This window comes from Athene cunicularia (assembly GCF_003259725.1).
Source record: "Athene cunicularia isolate RWA chromosome 5 unlocalized genomic scaffold, athCun1 chr5_part1, whole genome shotgun sequence".
Taxonomy (NCBI): domain Eukaryota; kingdom Metazoa; phylum Chordata; class Aves; order Strigiformes; family Strigidae; genus Athene; species Athene cunicularia.
In genome coordinates, this window is record NW_020799101.1 from 12,377,370 (window position 1) to 12,394,068 (window position 16,699).

At 39.1% G+C, this 16,699-nt stretch overlaps 1 protein-coding gene across 1 annotated transcript in view; it reads right to left on the bottom strand.

Annotated features, from left to right (window-relative positions):
* DYNC1H1 (dynein cytoplasmic 1 heavy chain 1) overlaps nt 1-16,699 on the bottom strand; it is a 42,023-nt gene that overhangs the window by 4,614 nt on the left and 20,710 nt on the right. The window contains exons 40-70 of the mRNA XM_026850127.1: nt 16,223-16,388; nt 15,820-15,983; nt 15,424-15,553; nt 14,505-14,638; nt 14,139-14,253; nt 13,846-14,007; nt 13,553-13,767; nt 13,262-13,466; nt 12,945-13,118; nt 12,731-12,850; nt 12,485-12,605; nt 11,685-11,880; nt 10,925-11,042; nt 9,768-9,983; nt 9,001-9,213; nt 8,683-8,810; nt 8,128-8,281; nt 7,194-7,340; nt 6,962-7,112; nt 6,498-6,751; nt 6,198-6,332; nt 6,004-6,098; nt 5,738-5,912; nt 4,238-4,313; nt 2,399-2,559; nt 2,018-2,129; nt 1,879-1,939; nt 1,402-1,525; nt 961-1,074; nt 509-679; nt 82-299 (exon numbers count right to left, since the gene is read on the bottom strand). Coding sequence (XP_026705928.1) covers nt 82-299; nt 509-679; nt 961-1,074; nt 1,402-1,525; nt 1,879-1,939; nt 2,018-2,129; nt 2,399-2,559; nt 4,238-4,313; nt 5,738-5,912; nt 6,004-6,098; nt 6,198-6,332; nt 6,498-6,751; nt 6,962-7,112; nt 7,194-7,340; nt 8,128-8,281; nt 8,683-8,810; nt 9,001-9,213; nt 9,768-9,983; nt 10,925-11,042; nt 11,685-11,880; nt 12,485-12,605; nt 12,731-12,850; nt 12,945-13,118; nt 13,262-13,466; nt 13,553-13,767; nt 13,846-14,007; nt 14,139-14,253; nt 14,505-14,638; nt 15,424-15,553; nt 15,820-15,983; nt 16,223-16,388 — 4,725 coding nt within the window. The remainder of the gene's footprint in view (nt 1-81; nt 300-508; nt 680-960; nt 1,075-1,401; nt 1,526-1,878; nt 1,940-2,017; nt 2,130-2,398; nt 2,560-4,237; nt 4,314-5,737; nt 5,913-6,003; nt 6,099-6,197; nt 6,333-6,497; nt 6,752-6,961; nt 7,113-7,193; nt 7,341-8,127; nt 8,282-8,682; nt 8,811-9,000; nt 9,214-9,767; nt 9,984-10,924; nt 11,043-11,684; nt 11,881-12,484; nt 12,606-12,730; nt 12,851-12,944; nt 13,119-13,261; nt 13,467-13,552; nt 13,768-13,845; nt 14,008-14,138; nt 14,254-14,504; nt 14,639-15,423; nt 15,554-15,819; nt 15,984-16,222; nt 16,389-16,699) is intronic.

Sequence of the window (16,699 nt, forward strand, 5' to 3'; positions counted from 1 at the left end):
TTTTTTGGTTGGATTTTGTTTTGGTTTTCAATTTAAAAAAAGGTAATTTGTACAGAGATCAGGATAAGGAAAAAATTATACCTGATTCCATCTGGCATCTGAATATCTTTGTGTCCATCAACTTTGCAAGCCAGTTTGAATTCACTATCAAAACTTAAAGTAGTGAACAGACGTTCCAAGAAAGTGTTTAACAAACGCTGATCAAATTCATTGTCGATACGACCTCCATATATAGACTGCGCCATCAGTGTCTTTAATGCAGACCAGGGGATTTTATCAGGTGAAATGTTCTGACGACCCTGTAAGTAAAATGCAATGTAATTAGCAGGAAAAAATCCTTTTCACATCTCCTTTGATTGGGGAAACAAATTCAAGAACTAAGTTAAATTGGGATCATGTTTTTTTGTGCTTACTCTTATAACTTACTAAATGTTTCCAGAACAGATTCTTTTCCTGAAGATCTTAAGTAATCTATGTCACCTATACCTAAGTACACAATACTACTTGCCTTCGCTGTATCATCCAACCATGTATCTACTGTGTCACAGGCAGATCTCAGATCAGATTCTCCAAATTCGTACTTCTTGGACCAACCCAATGGAGCATAGCGCAAGCGCTCTTGGATAATGGCATGGAACCAGGCAAGGAGGAAATACAAACGAGCACGCTCATTTGGAGACTAGGAAGGAGAGAGAAAAAAGTGTAAATAAAACTGGTACTACTCAAGTGACCTAATAAAAATCAAAGCCTGCTAAAAGGCTAGAAAATATCAGATTTATTGCTAGATTGCTACCAAAACTGAATAAATTCTACCAACAGAAGAAGCAACTACTTTACTTCTGTGAGGAAAAAAAAATAAATTCTACGTACACCTTAGAAGCTGAGTTTTTATCATCTAAGGTAAGATTTTAATGAACACATTCTTCCACTTTCTTTCATCTACACAAGCTGGAGCCTTACCTTGCACATTCTAGAAACTGGAATGCTACTGAAAGTCCTCAGCATGTTTGCTTTTACACCAGGAGGAGGTTCAAACACAAAGATTCGGCCGGCACGTAATAAATTCACTGGCACCTAGAAAAGAGCAATAAATTCAAGTCCAGATCCTTTAGCCTTCACAAAACCTCTAATCACAGTTTGCATTAACTTCAAAATTTCATTGCAAGCACACACAGTGAAGCCCTGCCTTTCTTTTGGAGGGTGGGGGAAGCAGCAAAAGGAATGGTATCAAGTTTTCAGCTACTATTAAGTTATCAGAAACCAAAGCTAGTAACTATCCCCACAGGCATGTATTCTCCTTTTTCTTAGAAAGGCAGTCATGAGAAAACCTTCCCTGGGTAGCACTCTTGGCTCTGCAAGCCAGTTACTCTATCAGATAATCAAATTTCAAATCAATGTTACCTTTGGATTAATCTCCATGGTAAGGAAGAGTCTGAAGCAAGCATGGGGTTGTAGGGAATGTAGCTTCTTTTCTAGTTGCATGAGCCAGCCAGGAGCCAGGTGAACGTTCTTCAGCATTACCCATCTGTAAAATTTTGAAACAGAACAAGTGTGTTTTATTGTACAGCTTATATGGTATCAATGCTAAAAGATTTTCCTCCCTCTTTTAAACCTATCTTCTACATAGAAACAGTTACTGTGTACTGTAAATGGGATAACTTCCTGTTTTGGAGATACAATCTACTTCTCTTGAAAATATTTAAATCAAATAGAAGTTATGAACAGCTGTGCTTACGTTATTACAAATTTCAGTTCAGAAGATAGTCCCTTTTTTTTTTTTAAAGTTTTATCTATTTAGCCAACAGATTACTTGCCCCTTTCCCCCCTGTTTGCCTTTTTACTAAGCAGTATTCTAGCTAAAAAGGAGATAAACCTTACCTTCCAGATTTCACTGCTGTGTTTATTGCTTTATCTGCTTGGTTAAACCCTTCAGCAGAACCTAAAAAACAGAAAGGTTGCTAAAGCTCTTACTGCTATTTAATTTATGCCTAGATGATGAAATAAGGTATGTTCTTACCGATAGCAATAGAAGTAATCTGTGTATTCTGCTCAGCTGCAAGGTCTTCAACATGACCACTGGCATCGTAACCAGGCACTGAACACATCAGCACAGGGGTATTAGGTTTCACCTGTTGCCCGAGTTTAAAAGGACATGAATCAGTCATTATGTGAATATGAGAATGCAGTAAACTCAGCCTTTATTCTCTCTGGTCAGCTAAAGACATTACGCTACTCTTAAGTTTTACATTAACAAATAAGAAAACAATCCACTCCTCATACAATGGGGAGAAGGTAAGTAGAATAAACCTTCTAGTGAATAGCTTTATTCACTATGGAACTAATGCAAGGAACTAAGCATTACCTCAGGATTTTAGCCTTTCAAAACCAAGTGGGTTACCTCTGTATCTACGATGTGTGTCAAATCTAAAGGCTGCTCCATAATGGACATGAAAGACTCTCCAAGATTTGTTGAAACAAAGGTATGTGCCATTGCCAACAGACGATCTGGACGGAATGCCTGGATCAGAAGCAAGCGATGAATGGCCTGTCCGATAGGAGCTGGAAAAAGGAGACAGGATTAGATGGACAGGTTAAGAAAACCAACCTCAACACCTTCCTCTCTTCAATTCTCCATTCAATTTTTCCCATCTTGCTCTGAAGACTAGATATTTAGGAAGTTAAACATCAAGATCTGTTGCAACATTTTAATAGAATACTTATATTCTGTCTTCACTTTGACAGTCCAAAGAAACTCGCCATTTTCAGCTGGTTTGTCTTCTGTGTCAATTTAATCACCTTCTCAATTGCTAGCTCTTTAAAAGCCTACCTTGACAACATGCTTTTGGATTCTACTGAAATGCTACTGGTTTACAAAATCTATGGATTAGAAGTATTGCCATGAAGTGACTTTAACTTCCAGGGACAACAGAACTCTTCGCATCTTCTCACTCATTCAATAATCTGCTGTTCTGCTAGACTTTGAAGTTATTATATGCTTGTCTAGCATGGATAGGATAGATAACCTAGAGTTGTTTCAATTAATGGTCAAGCAGCTTTACAGCAGCTAGTAAATACAATCCTAGAATCCTTAATTTAGAAAGCCACTTACAGGAATGCGCCCTGCATGATCACAGACAGTGAACACTTCCTAATGTTACCTTTCAGCCAGGGGAGGAACTGAAGGACAAGATTTACCCTTAAATTCCAACTCTTAACGAATTAGCACTAACAACTAATGCAGCAATAATTAAGCTTAGGTACAACTGCAGCAAGAGACATTCTGTTAGACCAGCCCTGTTGTGAAAATCTGTCTCTTGGAGCATTTTTTGAATACTAAGCTGCCTTAAGATTTGCAATTACGGTTAATCCAAACTGTTTGTATTGGATTTACATGGCAAGGTTTTGGTGGGGGGGGCCTACAGGGGTGGCTTCTGTGAGAGGCTGCAAAAAGCTTCCCCCATGTCCGATAAAGCTCCACACAGACCTGCCAGTGGCCAAGGCTGAGCCCATCAGCCACAGTGGTGGCACCTCTAGGATAACATTTAACAAAGAGGAAAAAACAACTCTACAATTGCAGCTGGAGAGACGAGCGAGACACACAACTCATAGACACCAAGGTTGGTGCAGAAGGAGGAGCAGGAGGTGCTCCAGGGGCCGGAGCAGAGATTCCCCTGCAGCCCACGGTGCGGCCCATGGTGAGGCAGCTGTGCCCTGCAGCCCGTGGAGGTTCACGGTGGGGCAGATCTCCACCTGCAGCCCGGGGAGGACCCCACACGGGATCAGGTGGATGTGCCCGAAGGAGGCTGTGACCCCGTGGGAAGCCACGCTGGAGCAGGTTTGCTGGCAGGGCTTGTGACCCCACGGGGGACCCATGCTGGAGCAGCCTGTTCCTGAAGAGCTGCACCCCAGGAAAGGGACCCACGCTGGGGCAGTTCACTGAGAACTGTCTCCTGTGGCAGGGACCCCACGCTGGAGTAGGGAAAGAGTGTGAGGAGTCCAAGTGTAACTATTGCTTACAAAATGTGGGCGTTTTTTGTTTTTTTTTTTTTTTTAAAAAAGAAAACAAACCAAACCAAAACAACTAGGCTTGAGGTTCTTCCACAATCCCAGCTTTATGATTTTCCCAGGCATTAAGGTCCAAATTAAGGTACTACTTCAGAATTGCTTTAAAATCATAGTAATTCTACTTAAATTAGTACAGTAGTATTGGTGTGGACAATAGTGCAACTTAACTTACTTGCAGGTTTTTCTTCTGTCCAAAGGTATGGTACAGTCTGCTCTGGTGAACTGCTATCCAGCCAGATACAGAATTGCTATATTGAAAGAAAATGCAAGAAACTTGAAATGAAGCTTCATAGCATCAAAAATCTGCTACAAGGTGCAGGTCCTGCTCATGGTACAATAGAGATGTTCAATCTCAGCCTTAAAATCTAGAATTTAATGTACTGCAGAAATGTTCAGCTACATACCAACTTTCAGTAGGAAACAGATTGCTAGGGTAGGGTTGAACTTAGTACAGCTTAAGTTCTACTAGCCTTGGATTTGCAAACAGATCTTTAAACATTTAGCTACTTATTAGTATTTTTAAACAATGAAATACAGAAGTTCAAAAGATTTTTCCCATTTGATGTTCAGATCATATAATCTATCTTTAGAATAAAAATTTAGATTGAGTACCAGATGAAGCATTTGAGCTTTCATCTACAAGTAAGTCTTGAGAAATAAGACAGGAGCACTATTATATTAACGAAACTAAGTCAAACATTAAACTTAGCCTAAAATATTGTTCAACACTCAACATAAGTTTGGCCTTTTTCAAGGCACCAAGATTTGTTTGGTTTGAGTATTTCATATGTAAAGGGTTTGCATGTTTCACTGTTCAAGACTGCAATTTGACCAGCACATTTAGTAAGTTGTTGACTCATTTTTCTTCAACTAATTTCTCCAAGTTCTGTAATTCTTTTTTTAAAAACAAAAATCCAAATGTAAAACTCCAATTATGTTTTGTTTATTATGCTTTCTTTAGACGTGTCCAATCACTTCACTGATATCCCCTAATTCTGCACTGCCTCCAGAATCTCTGATTCTACAGGTCTCTACAAAGTCCCAGCCCAAGCTATACATTATTTTACCCCAGGTTCAAGAGTTTGAGGAAAATTATACATAACAAAAAGAATGCAACTTTCAATATAAAAACTAGGCAGGGCAACAAAATGGGTACTATTTAAGATATGGACGTATGTTGGAACATACAGCTTCACAGCCAGGACACAGATGTATTCTTAGAACATTCAGGCCATAAGAAAGAGCAAAGTGTTCAGTAGCTGAGCTGAACACTTAATAAATCCCAATTTATTCCAAACAGTAATGTCCAGGAGCCCAGCATATTGATGTTATGCATGGCTAGGGATGCTCCCCTCCATGGCACAGTTATCACACAATAGTGACACACATAGTACCACCCTTTCTGCTACCACAGGAACCAAACCTGACTGCAAAGTTAGATGAATGGTGAATCTGCTTCCAAGGCTGAATGATGAACAATGCTGGTATTTACAACTCAAGTTTCATAGCTGGATTACAAATGAAGTAGGAACATAGATTTCCACAACAACTACAACTTGTTAATCTGTAAGGCTTCTCTTTTCATACAAGGAGAGCTTACTTGTAGGCATCAAGCTCTTAAAGCAGACAGCTAAAAAGTTTAGTGCAGAAACAAATCCCAGCCAACACCTACCTCATCAGCTTGAACTTTTGAAACAAGGTCCTTAAATGCAGGAAGGCAGCTCAACCTCATCATTGCTTCTGTTTGCTCTACAGTCAAACCATTGATTTTGGGGAGAGATGCAGTGTTTAGTACAATCTCTTTTCCTCTCAAGAAGTGCTGGAATTCTGCATCATACGTAGGCTCCCTAATGTCAAGGGAAAATAAGTTTAGCTAGGTGCCTTCAAGACAGCCCTCCCTTTTGCAACTAAAGTGAAGTAAGAAAAACAAATGTTTACCCAATAGTGCCTTTCAGTTTAATCCGGGCCAACAACATAGCAAATGTTATATGATCTTGATGCAGCATGCCACGTGCCACTCTATTGAAAGCCACCTAACCAACAAAACAGTGAAGTTAGCAGTGTATGAGGCCTTGAACTCTAATCCTTCAAAAATGATTAAATAATTACATTTACTAATTGAAAAACAGAACCTGAAAGAGATCCTTTGTGATGATTGAGAGACGCTGAGTATGGTCTGTAATTCCCTTCAGATTTGGGTTCTCATACAAGACGTTGTGATAGATGTCCAAGAAAAACTGGAGAGAGTATTGGTACAGGAAATGTATCTGAAACACAAGAGTTTGTTTTTTTTCTTGAGTCCTGCTGTTCCATAGTCAATGGCTTATGCCTACCAAATTGCAATACAGCAGTCAGGGCCAGAATTAGGCAGTGCCTTTTTAGCTTTGAACAGTAAACAACATGAAGCTTCTGGCAGGGTAAACTCATCCTACCTGTTTCAGTGACTCCATAGTAAAGTAGATACTGCTGCATGCTGTAGAAAGAGGCAAGTACTGCTGAGAAACAGTCTCCACTTCTTGCATGACAATATCAGTCTCTTCCACTTTTCTGGTCACCTCTGCTGCTTCCTTCTTGAGGTTCTCAAGAGTAGTAATGATGGTATCGTCATCTAGGATACGTCCCTTCACTTCATTAAGTGCTTGTAGTAGGGATTTTTCTAACTGACGCAAGCGCAGCTGGAATTCACCTTAATTAGAAGAAAAATTAGATTACATGTTGTATGGATGACTAAGTTTTTAAGAAATATATGAATTGTGTAGACACTTTGCCATTGGACATCCTGAAAAAGCAAGAGTAACATCTATAAAGCTATTTCACTGTGTATTACTACAGTTAGAGCAAACCCACTATGTTCTTTTAGAACAGGATAACATTACTGTCATTTTGGTAAGCATACCCTGAAGCTTGAGGAGGTCAGAGCGTTTCTCATCAACATCTGGTCTTTCAGCTTTCAGGACTTCATTCAAACACTGGCTCTGTAAGCTGCTGCGAGTTACTGTAAAGTTCACAAATGTAACACGAGAGCAGAGGTCTGGTGGGAATTCAACCTATCACAGGAAAAACGAAAAACTTTCTCAGCTTTTTGACATACCATTTCTACAAAGAGGACAGCCTTTTATTTTACTTACTGTTGGATCTCTGGTGGAGAGGAAGATAACAAAGGATGGTGACAAATCAATATCTTGGTCTCCCAGAGTAATCAGAACTCTGCCTCCAGTTCTCCGGACTTCACGATTCAGAACAGGATTCAGAACTGGATCATAGCTCTCCACATCCTAGAACCAGAGATGTGTTAAGATATTCTGTTGCTTGCAAGTATCTCAAGCTAAAAATCCTGATCTAGTTGTGGCTTAAAACTCTGGTAAGCAATCAATTTGCAGTTGATTTGGAATACGGATCATGTTCAGAAGGTATTTCCACTTTAGACTTGTAGTTGAATTACACAAGCACTGAGTTTAGGCTATTACCATATAAAATCTCAGAAGAAGAGTAAGATATTATTAATGGTTGTAATTGTGTTAGTTTTAATGCATAATAAGCCCTATTTTAAGCAGCACAAGCAACAGTTACTTATCTCATCTGTGAGCTAATCCTTTGTTTTCCCACTTCCATACTAAGAAATGAAAAATATATCCATCTCAAGTGAAAGTCAACTATACCTACAGTTGCCTATTTGTATTACTGAAACTTCTTCCTGCTACTCAGAGTAGATGTAATTCTAGATAACTAGACATATTAGGTGCTATTATCTATGACTAGAGATAACATACGCAAACAAAGGAACAGACAGGCTGCAAGTCATTTTATGAAGTGGAAATAAAGAAAGATAATTTCAAAATAAAAGCATTTGATCTTGAAATGGTGGAAAAAGGAAATACCTTATTTTGATTGTATATCTAACTAATCATAATTTTATCAGGACTATCAACCCACATGTCACTCAGTACTAGCTTACCTGTTAAATTATGTTTTGAAAATAGTTATTTGTACCTTACTAATAGAACAACTTTTCCAGGGCAGAATTCAAGAATTTTACAGTTTCTACACATTCATGCAACTAACCTGGACTAGAAGTGGGTTACCAAATCTCAAGGCACTTTCCAAGTTCTTCCTGAAAGCGTCATCTAAGAAACTAGTACGAGTTATCTTACGGTCTTTATATTCATTCATGATAAACTCAGTAGCTTGCCCAGAGGGATCGATGATCAGTGGATACCTAAGTGAGTAACAGAACACTTTCATTATTTGGGTTTTGACTGCAGCCAGCCTCTAAGCAGTTCTGTGAATGTAGGTTGCATTATTACTGTCAACTCAAAAAGGTTGTATATTGAAGGAGTAAGTTGGCCTGATCAACGACCTTTTGAAGCTGAACTAGAACAAGCAATAAAATAGCTTCAGTTCAAGCCAACTTATTTTAACAGCTTAACATAACAAAAAAGGCAAGTAAAGATGAATGAAGAGTTCTTACGTTCACAGACTGCTGAGCTTTTATAAACATTAGAAGCTCTCACAACACTGAAACAGTGCTTTAAGAGTTACTGTGACTCTCTGATAGGTGCAAAACCCTGACTGCTGTGAGAATGTTGTTTTAGAACTCTACATCTTAGAATGAAATACCTATTAAACCGCTTGAGCATGATGGCATTCTCAGTGCACAGATCGTCTGCAGGCAGAGAACTTGCTTGCCAGCGAAGCCGCTCATCTGCGTTGGAAAGGTACTCTGTCCTTGCAATGTCTGTACGGAACTGCAAAAAGTACATATGGTTAGAATTTCACTAGGGATCCTCCAACTAGCTGGTGAAGACATTTTGAGTAAATGCAGCTCTACAAGGTATTCTTTTCCCATAGCTCCATTCTCTTCTTAGCAATTTTAAAGCTTTTTTAATAGTTGCAGTAAATTGATTTATGGTTAACTTATCATGACTGTATCTTTACCTGGATATTTGCTTGCTGCAAATGGTGAGACCACGTAGTGAAAAGATTCTGACGCATCTGCTGATCAAAGTAGCCAGCATAGGCAATAAAAGCTCCTGAAAGTAAGCAGTCTCCTGCAATAGTGGACATCTGGTTCTTGAAAGTCTCACTTGTCTTCTCCCATCTTTCACGTTCAGCAGAAAGACTCTTCAGAAGAGCTGTGCTACGGTTTACCTAGACATAAGTAGTGAAGTAGACTCTTTAGATGATTATTACCGTATTACAAGTCTGTTGGGACACTTAAATATTGACTCAAGGCCCAAGTTAAATTTAAAAGCTTGAAACAAAATTAAACTTGTGTTTCTTCAGTGTTAATTATGTTGTCTTAAACTTATCTTGACGAACTTAAAAATACTAAATATTAGCATAGTAGTGTGACATGCTAATGAGTAAATCAAGTACATAGATAAACTCTTCCCCTGCTGCACTCCCCCGAAGAAGTTCAATTTAGACATTACAGTCACACTACATCCATGCCCATTTCCAAAGGCCTTCTACTTATTTTAAGCCTTACGTGAACCGTCTTGTTATTCAACTAGAAACATGAGTTGATACTTCTAATTCCAGCCAGGTTTCAGTAGCTTAAGAAGCTTTGTGCCATTCAGAGATGAAACAGACAGCAAAAATGCACTGCACAGGAGAAGCAACCAAGTCTGCTCACAAGTTTGAAGAATGCTTCAATTTCCAACTGTCAAAGATTAAAGAATACGGATACACAAAAGTCTTACTTTTGCTTCTACTGCAGCCAAGTCTGCCTTAATAGCCTGGGCCTCCGAAATCAGCACTGCATATTCTTCTTTGTAACGGGCAATACTGGCCTCAAGATCACGAATCATCTGCTCCACTTCATTTGCTTTCTGTTGGTTGTCTTTGGCATCATCCTCCAGTTTCTGCAGTTCATTGCGTAGAGGTTCCACTCTTTTCAACATATCAGCATAGTTCAGCTGTAAAGAGTAAACAGGCCCTTTATACTTTCTAAAATGACACATCTTAACAAGAGCCACAGCATTCAGGTATATTCTATCAACTGCTTCTTTTCAAGCTTAGGTAATTGTGATCAGCTAAGAATAGCTACTTAACAGAAATTTAAGACTCTAGTTTAAAACCAAGTAGACATGTAAATAATTGCTTTTTGCAAGATCGTTTTATTGCTCTGTAGATTTACAGAAAGTCATCTGAAGGGTTGAGACCACATTGATTAGTGTACAGCAGCATCTTGTATAAACGCTCGACGGTGTCCGTGCCAGTACTGTGCTATCTGCCTTTCTTAGTGAAGAATTGAGTACAGCTAAGACAGAGAACAATTAGGTTAGGGCCTATTGGCAAAATTCAAGCTAAATACTGCCTCTCCATATCATGCCATTCACGGCAGGCAGTTTTAACAATCAAAGCATTCTGATGTATTGACCACCAACAGGCAAAAACCATTCTTGGATATCTCAGTCAGCAGTTATCTTCCCAAAAGCCTATTCCTTTAGGAAACTAGCCAAGTATTTAGATGTCTGCCTAAAAGACCTTGACAGAGCTGCCTGTGAGTGTGCCCCACTCTGCGTCAAAACTTACTCAGTTTCTATTAAGAGGGTCACATTGCATTTTCCAGTTGAGAACTTCCTGTCTTGTAGAATGACACTACATACAGAAAGGATCCACTATAGTTTACCGTAAACCTAAAGTTTCTTGGTGCAAAAGCTGGCCGTTAGTTCTCTGGCACAATACTACAGAGCCTGTAAGCATTCATCTGAACCATCTAACAGTTTCTCTGAAGTAAACCAGCTTGCAATATTTAGCTGAATAGAAGCAAATTCAGATCCTTTAGACACTGCTATATGCCTTCAGGCTCACTCTTTCCATCTTGAGTTTTGCTTCCCCACAGTACTGACTTTACCTGTGCAATGGCCCATTTCACCATAGGTCCACAGGCCAGTGATGCTCTGTTTACAATTTCATAGTTGTAACTTGGATTTGACAGGTAGTTTTTCTTCATCTTCTCCCGGATGGCATCACTGCAAGGGAAAAGTTTTTAGAGGTAGCATGAGTACAATGCATGTCAGCACACAGATTTTCAGTATCCCTTTACGTGGCCTGCCTTCCACAACTGACATGAACATTTCCCAGCAGTTTTCCTGAGTGGTAGCTGGGTTGCTTTAATTAGTTCAAGATACTATATAAGAAATTACAGCTTATGGGTGATATTGAACAATATTTTGAGATGAGTCACTCCCAAATTGCTTAACTCTGATCTGAAAAAATTTGGAGTTGTAAGGGAATTCAGGGGTGTCTAGTTTATCTTCCACCCAGATTCAGACCTAGCTAGGAGGTCAGCCTGGATAAATCCCTCAGTAAGCTGGTCTGCTACTGATGCAAAACTACTTTCAACTACTAACGTAGGTTTGGACAGCAACACGCTGCTTTGAAACCGTGCCCTGAAGTTATTCAACAGAAGCTGTTTTTTCCCAGCTTGCACAATGCACCTTTGCTTCAGTAGTCTGCTTCCTGTACCACCTGCACATTCACTATGTACAGGAGTAAATTAGTCTCAGAAGTCAAGTGCTACCAAAGCAATTACACAGAGAAAAGTCCAGTTAAGACCTTTCATATCTTTGTGAACAGTTAATTCACATAACTAACTCACACTTGCACTTTACCTGATTTCCTCAGCAGAGAAGTTAACAATGGTTGGAATGAAGTTCTCTCTCATGATGATGGAACGTATCTGTTTCCAGTCAGTTGTACTTTCACCTAGCAGTAGGCAGATGGACTCCAGTGCTAGCTTAACTGCTGCAGGTGGATTAGCCATAGAACGGACCTCCACCAGGTGCTGTTTCTTTATGGACTTCACAGCTAACCAGTGCCAGAAAGATGATGAATGTTGATTACAAAGAAAACAAACAGTTAGCAAAGTCCATTAAAGTACTTTGGATTTGTAAAAATGCTTCAAAATTCTCAAAAGGAATTTGAGGTTATCAGAGAAGCAGATACTAGTGGAGTAAACCACTGTACATTCAAACTACTGTATTGCAAGATAAACTGTGAATGTCAGCTTGCCAAGTGGCCACAGGCAACTTGTTCTACTCCCTAAAAATGATTCACTTAAAGCAGCGATTCCTCTATCCAGTTAGCAAATGGACAGCTTGATTGTATGCTGTCTGTGCAGCAATAACACATCAGTGGTCTTCCTGCTTATGAGATTTCTTTATGAATATATAGACTGAATAAATAACTGGAGCTGTTCTGACAGAAACAAAGCCACAAGCTGTAAGAGGAGCATCAAGTATCAGATCAGTACTACAAACAGCACAACAATCACAGCTCAAAGACTAGGAATTTCTTCAACACTGTTCAGCTCCATGCTAAAAGCCTACCCCTTTGTTAGGCTCAGACCACACCAAAACACATTCCCATCGGCTTCAAACCCATAGTGTGATCTCTTCAAGTGCGAACATACCATTCTGAGCTTCAATGACAGCAGGCTCCACCTTGTCAAGATCTTCTTTCACACTCATCTGCTTATCTGCAATGACCTCCTGTTGCTTGTGCAGCTGTTCCTGAATCTCCTGGCTCATGACCTAGAAGGAAATTTCACAGACAAAATACTTCTTTTCAGAAGTTGAATTTCTTCCAGTACTTGCTCTGCAGGCTGTTTTATAAATAGAAATAATTACTATGCACAGAGATTTAACAAGATTTTTACCTTCTTCTTCTCAGCTTCCTGCTGATCTTTCACCATCTTTTTCAACTTGTCATTGGCTGCTGCATTCTTCACTTCCAGTTCCTGACTCTTTATTCTTAGGTCACGCCGCAATTCTTCCACCTGAGATAGATCATAGGAGAGGCAATTCATATTAAGCATGGAGATCTATTTAATCACTCCAACCTTACAGAGGGCAAATTTTAAAGATATGTACCTGATCAACTGTTTCCTTGATTTTTCTAAGACCAACATTCAAATGCATTTGCTGTTCCTCCAATTCACTTCGTTTCTCATTGAACAAATTGGCATAATGGTTGATGAAGTCTAAATAGTGGCGTGGTGTGATTGCCATGGTTCTGCCTCCTCGTTTTGCCAGACGAGCATTAGCCTTTAGGGAAGAAAAAGTTGCAGATTGTGCATCTATTGTTTTTACATCTATTTGGATGCCAAAAATCACACTTTTTCGGAAACTGGTGCATAATGCTGTGGACTGGAGATCAATGTAAGTTATTCAGTGAAATAATAACATACCTGATGAAGAGTCTGATGAACAAACACACAACTATTAACAATAGCTTCCCTGTGCGATGGTGGCTGTGGTAGTTTATCATAAACAACTGGCATGTAATCGGGCACAATATAATTTGGTTTCTCAAGATCCATTTTGCTTGTGAACTCTTTGCCAACTTGGTACAATGCCTCAGTCGACCAGTCTCCAAACCAGTTCAAGACACATCTGAAACACAAAGCATTTGTAAAGACCTCCAGAAAAGTACTGTTTTAACAGTACTGGTAATACGCGTTGGAATATACAGCAATTACCTGTTGAAGAGCGCAGGAGAGGTAGCTGCCCTGTCCTTCAAGCCCTCAGAAGACGGATTCATAGTGAACACAACATGGAGATTGCGAATAACTTGGCTGGTGAACCATTTGTAGAGTTCCTCATGTGAGTCTAACATTAAACCTTCTTTCTGTGCTCCTTCTTTACACTGAGTCATAAGGGTGGCATATTCATCTCCTTCAAAGAGACCAGGAACCTAATTCAAAAGATAAGTTTTGTTGTAGCTAGTAGTTGTAAAAAGGTGCTTGTAAGTATTTACTTAAAATTTTCTTACCTCGCCATTGGCTAGGAGAGTGTTCATTCTCTCCAGGAATCCAGAATCCAATACATTCGACTCATCCATTATGAAAGCTATTTTTTCATTTTTACAGCCAGAACGTCTCAATACTGTTCTAAGGTCTTCATCAAAATCTTCACCTGTATATTTTCTGTGAACCTAGTAAGATTTAACATTGGTTATTAACATTTTGATTTAGCTTTTAATGGGATTTTTTTTTTAGGTGCTGATATTTAAGAAGTGTGAGTTCTGACTAACAGTTTTTTTTTAAGTTAAATTAGCATGCCAACCTTGATTTGGTAGACACTCAAACCATTCATCCAGGCAACAAATCTTGAGAGGGTTGTTTTCCCTGCTCCACTGACTCCAATAAGCAGCAAGTGGCCCTGTGGCTGACGGAAGATTCTGAAAAAGAACATAACCAAGTATGTTTGGTAAGTGTTAACAACTTACTGAAGCTTTTCCTTGAACACCTAAACTTCCAATTAGTAACAAAACTGACACACCTTTCCAAATAGGATCCTGCTATCTAGAGGCCAGCAGTATATTCTCCATGGACAACAATGGGATCATGCTCCACTCTTACTTTGTACTCCAGCTACTCTGTTTTAGAAAGTCTCTAAATACTATTTATATGAGCTGAAGTCTCAACTTACCGGTCAATTCTCAACACATGATCCAAGACTTCATTGAACAGAACAAGTGGTACATCAAGCTCTTCTTCATAAAAGACTTTAAGTCTAGCTTTCACATAGTCTCTTAATTCTTCCTGATCCACTGGAATATAATCCTAAAAGAACCAGTCAATACAATATGCAATTGAAGATTAAGGAAATTTTGTTTAAGGATCAGTTATGAGTAGATGAAAGCAGCACTATCAGAATACTTAAAGTAGCAATCCTCTACAAAATCTTAAGAATGCTGTACTCATTTAACTTGCACAGGAACATGTCCACAGCCTAGAGTGCCACAAACAGAGGCATGGGGTTTAAACACTGTATTTACTGAAGCTACCATAGGTTGAGTGGTCTGTGTTGCCAGTCACCAAAGAGACTGGGAATTATGACAAACTTACTCCCCTCCCTCATTCCCCCAGTTTATTTTAAACAGCCTTTCCTAGCTATTTGTTACTGGTCAGAGAGATATGTAGCAGGCTAGATGGAATTTCGCCTTGACCCTGCAGAAAATCTACAGATTGCCCAGCTGGATCACTTCAGATTGCAAGAAACAGTCTGCCATAAAGTTTCTAATATCAATATTGTTCAAGGGTCACTGCCTTATAAAAGAGATTCTATAACCAATAACTGTCAGCAACTTTCTTGGAGTGTTACACTGTTCTTGAGAAATATTATTTAATACTGCCTTTAGGTACTGTGGTAAATCTTAAAACAGCATCCCTGGTATTACAGCTATTAACTTAGTGGTAGAGTTCACTTCAGATAATTATAGCAAGAACTTCCTGGAGATCAGTTTAACAAAATCATGGGCACCAATTATCATGCTAATACAGTCATAAGAGCTGCATCACTCAGTTGCTCCCAAACTTTTTTTTTTTTTTTTTAAATTTTTACTTACCTTTGACAGCCAGTTGCTGTATAAGATAGGTCTGCTCATAGCTTTTTCTTTATCAATATTGGGGAAGTGTTTCAGAGCAACCATATCAATGTTCTCATCAGTCCAGCGCCTCTCCTCATCTTCCACAAGTCTGGATAAAGAAACAAGCCACTGACTACAAATCCTCTGTAACAGGAGGATATCATCACACAACATGGCAGTGCTACAACTGAAGTATGTGTCTGCTTTGCACAGATACTACTCCCAAGAGTGTCAATTTAGAGCAAAGGGAAATACTTTCACCTATTTAACATGAAGCACACTTCAGTTTGGTCTTCTAATGAAAGTTGGCAAGGAGTCAGGAAAATTAATTTTGAACCTTTTTTTTTTTGCCTCCCCATGTCATATTTATTTTACCTGTCTTGGAAGAGACGTAAGGCTTCATGAGCCCAAATCCTTATAAGGCCTTCAACTGGTAAGGTTTCTAGTGGTCTTAAGGCTTCAAATATACCTCTCACCCATCGAGTCATTTCACGAGGTGAATAGATGTAGTGTGGCTGTGTGTCTTGAGTGAATCTCTCCTAAAAATTTAAACTTAATCAGTTACTTCATCCTAAAGTTACACCCTATTTTTTACAAGCCTTGGCATTGCAAGATATAACTTTGCCGGTGTAATTCAGTGGCTTTCACCAGAAATCAAGTAATTAGTTGAGTTCTTGTACACATATTATCCATATGAAAGACAAATAATGGCCATTAAATTATTCAGCATAAAAGGGAGACTTTTAATTAAAGTTTAGGATTGTATTTAACAAGTTACCTGAGACATTGTGTAGAATTCTACCATAGCAGCAGTGAGAGGTTCTGCATATGTGCGAAGTGATGGAATCAGCCTTAGCATTGCACGATTGAACGTTCCATATATCTGAGTAAGTGAAGCTGGTCCAGGATAGTCCACATAGACCACAGGAACATGTCGTAAAAATCTGAAAAATTAGCATATTACACAGTCCAGAAAGTCAAATTACAGTCTCTACTATTTTCATTATCTTTTGTCAAAATTAAATAACTGCTTGACTTAAAATTATCAGCAGTAACCACAGTTGGTTTGACTGCTCCTTAGTGACTGTGACCAAAAAAAGCATTCTGAAGTATCCACAGCATTTCAGATGAGTTATTCAAGAAGTTTAACAGTAAGCACTGGCTGGCTGTCAGGGTAAGAACCAACTAGCAGTTAGTTCAAAAGCAAGGAACACGATTTCAGCACAGTTGAACAAGTGTATTAAGAACAGATTAC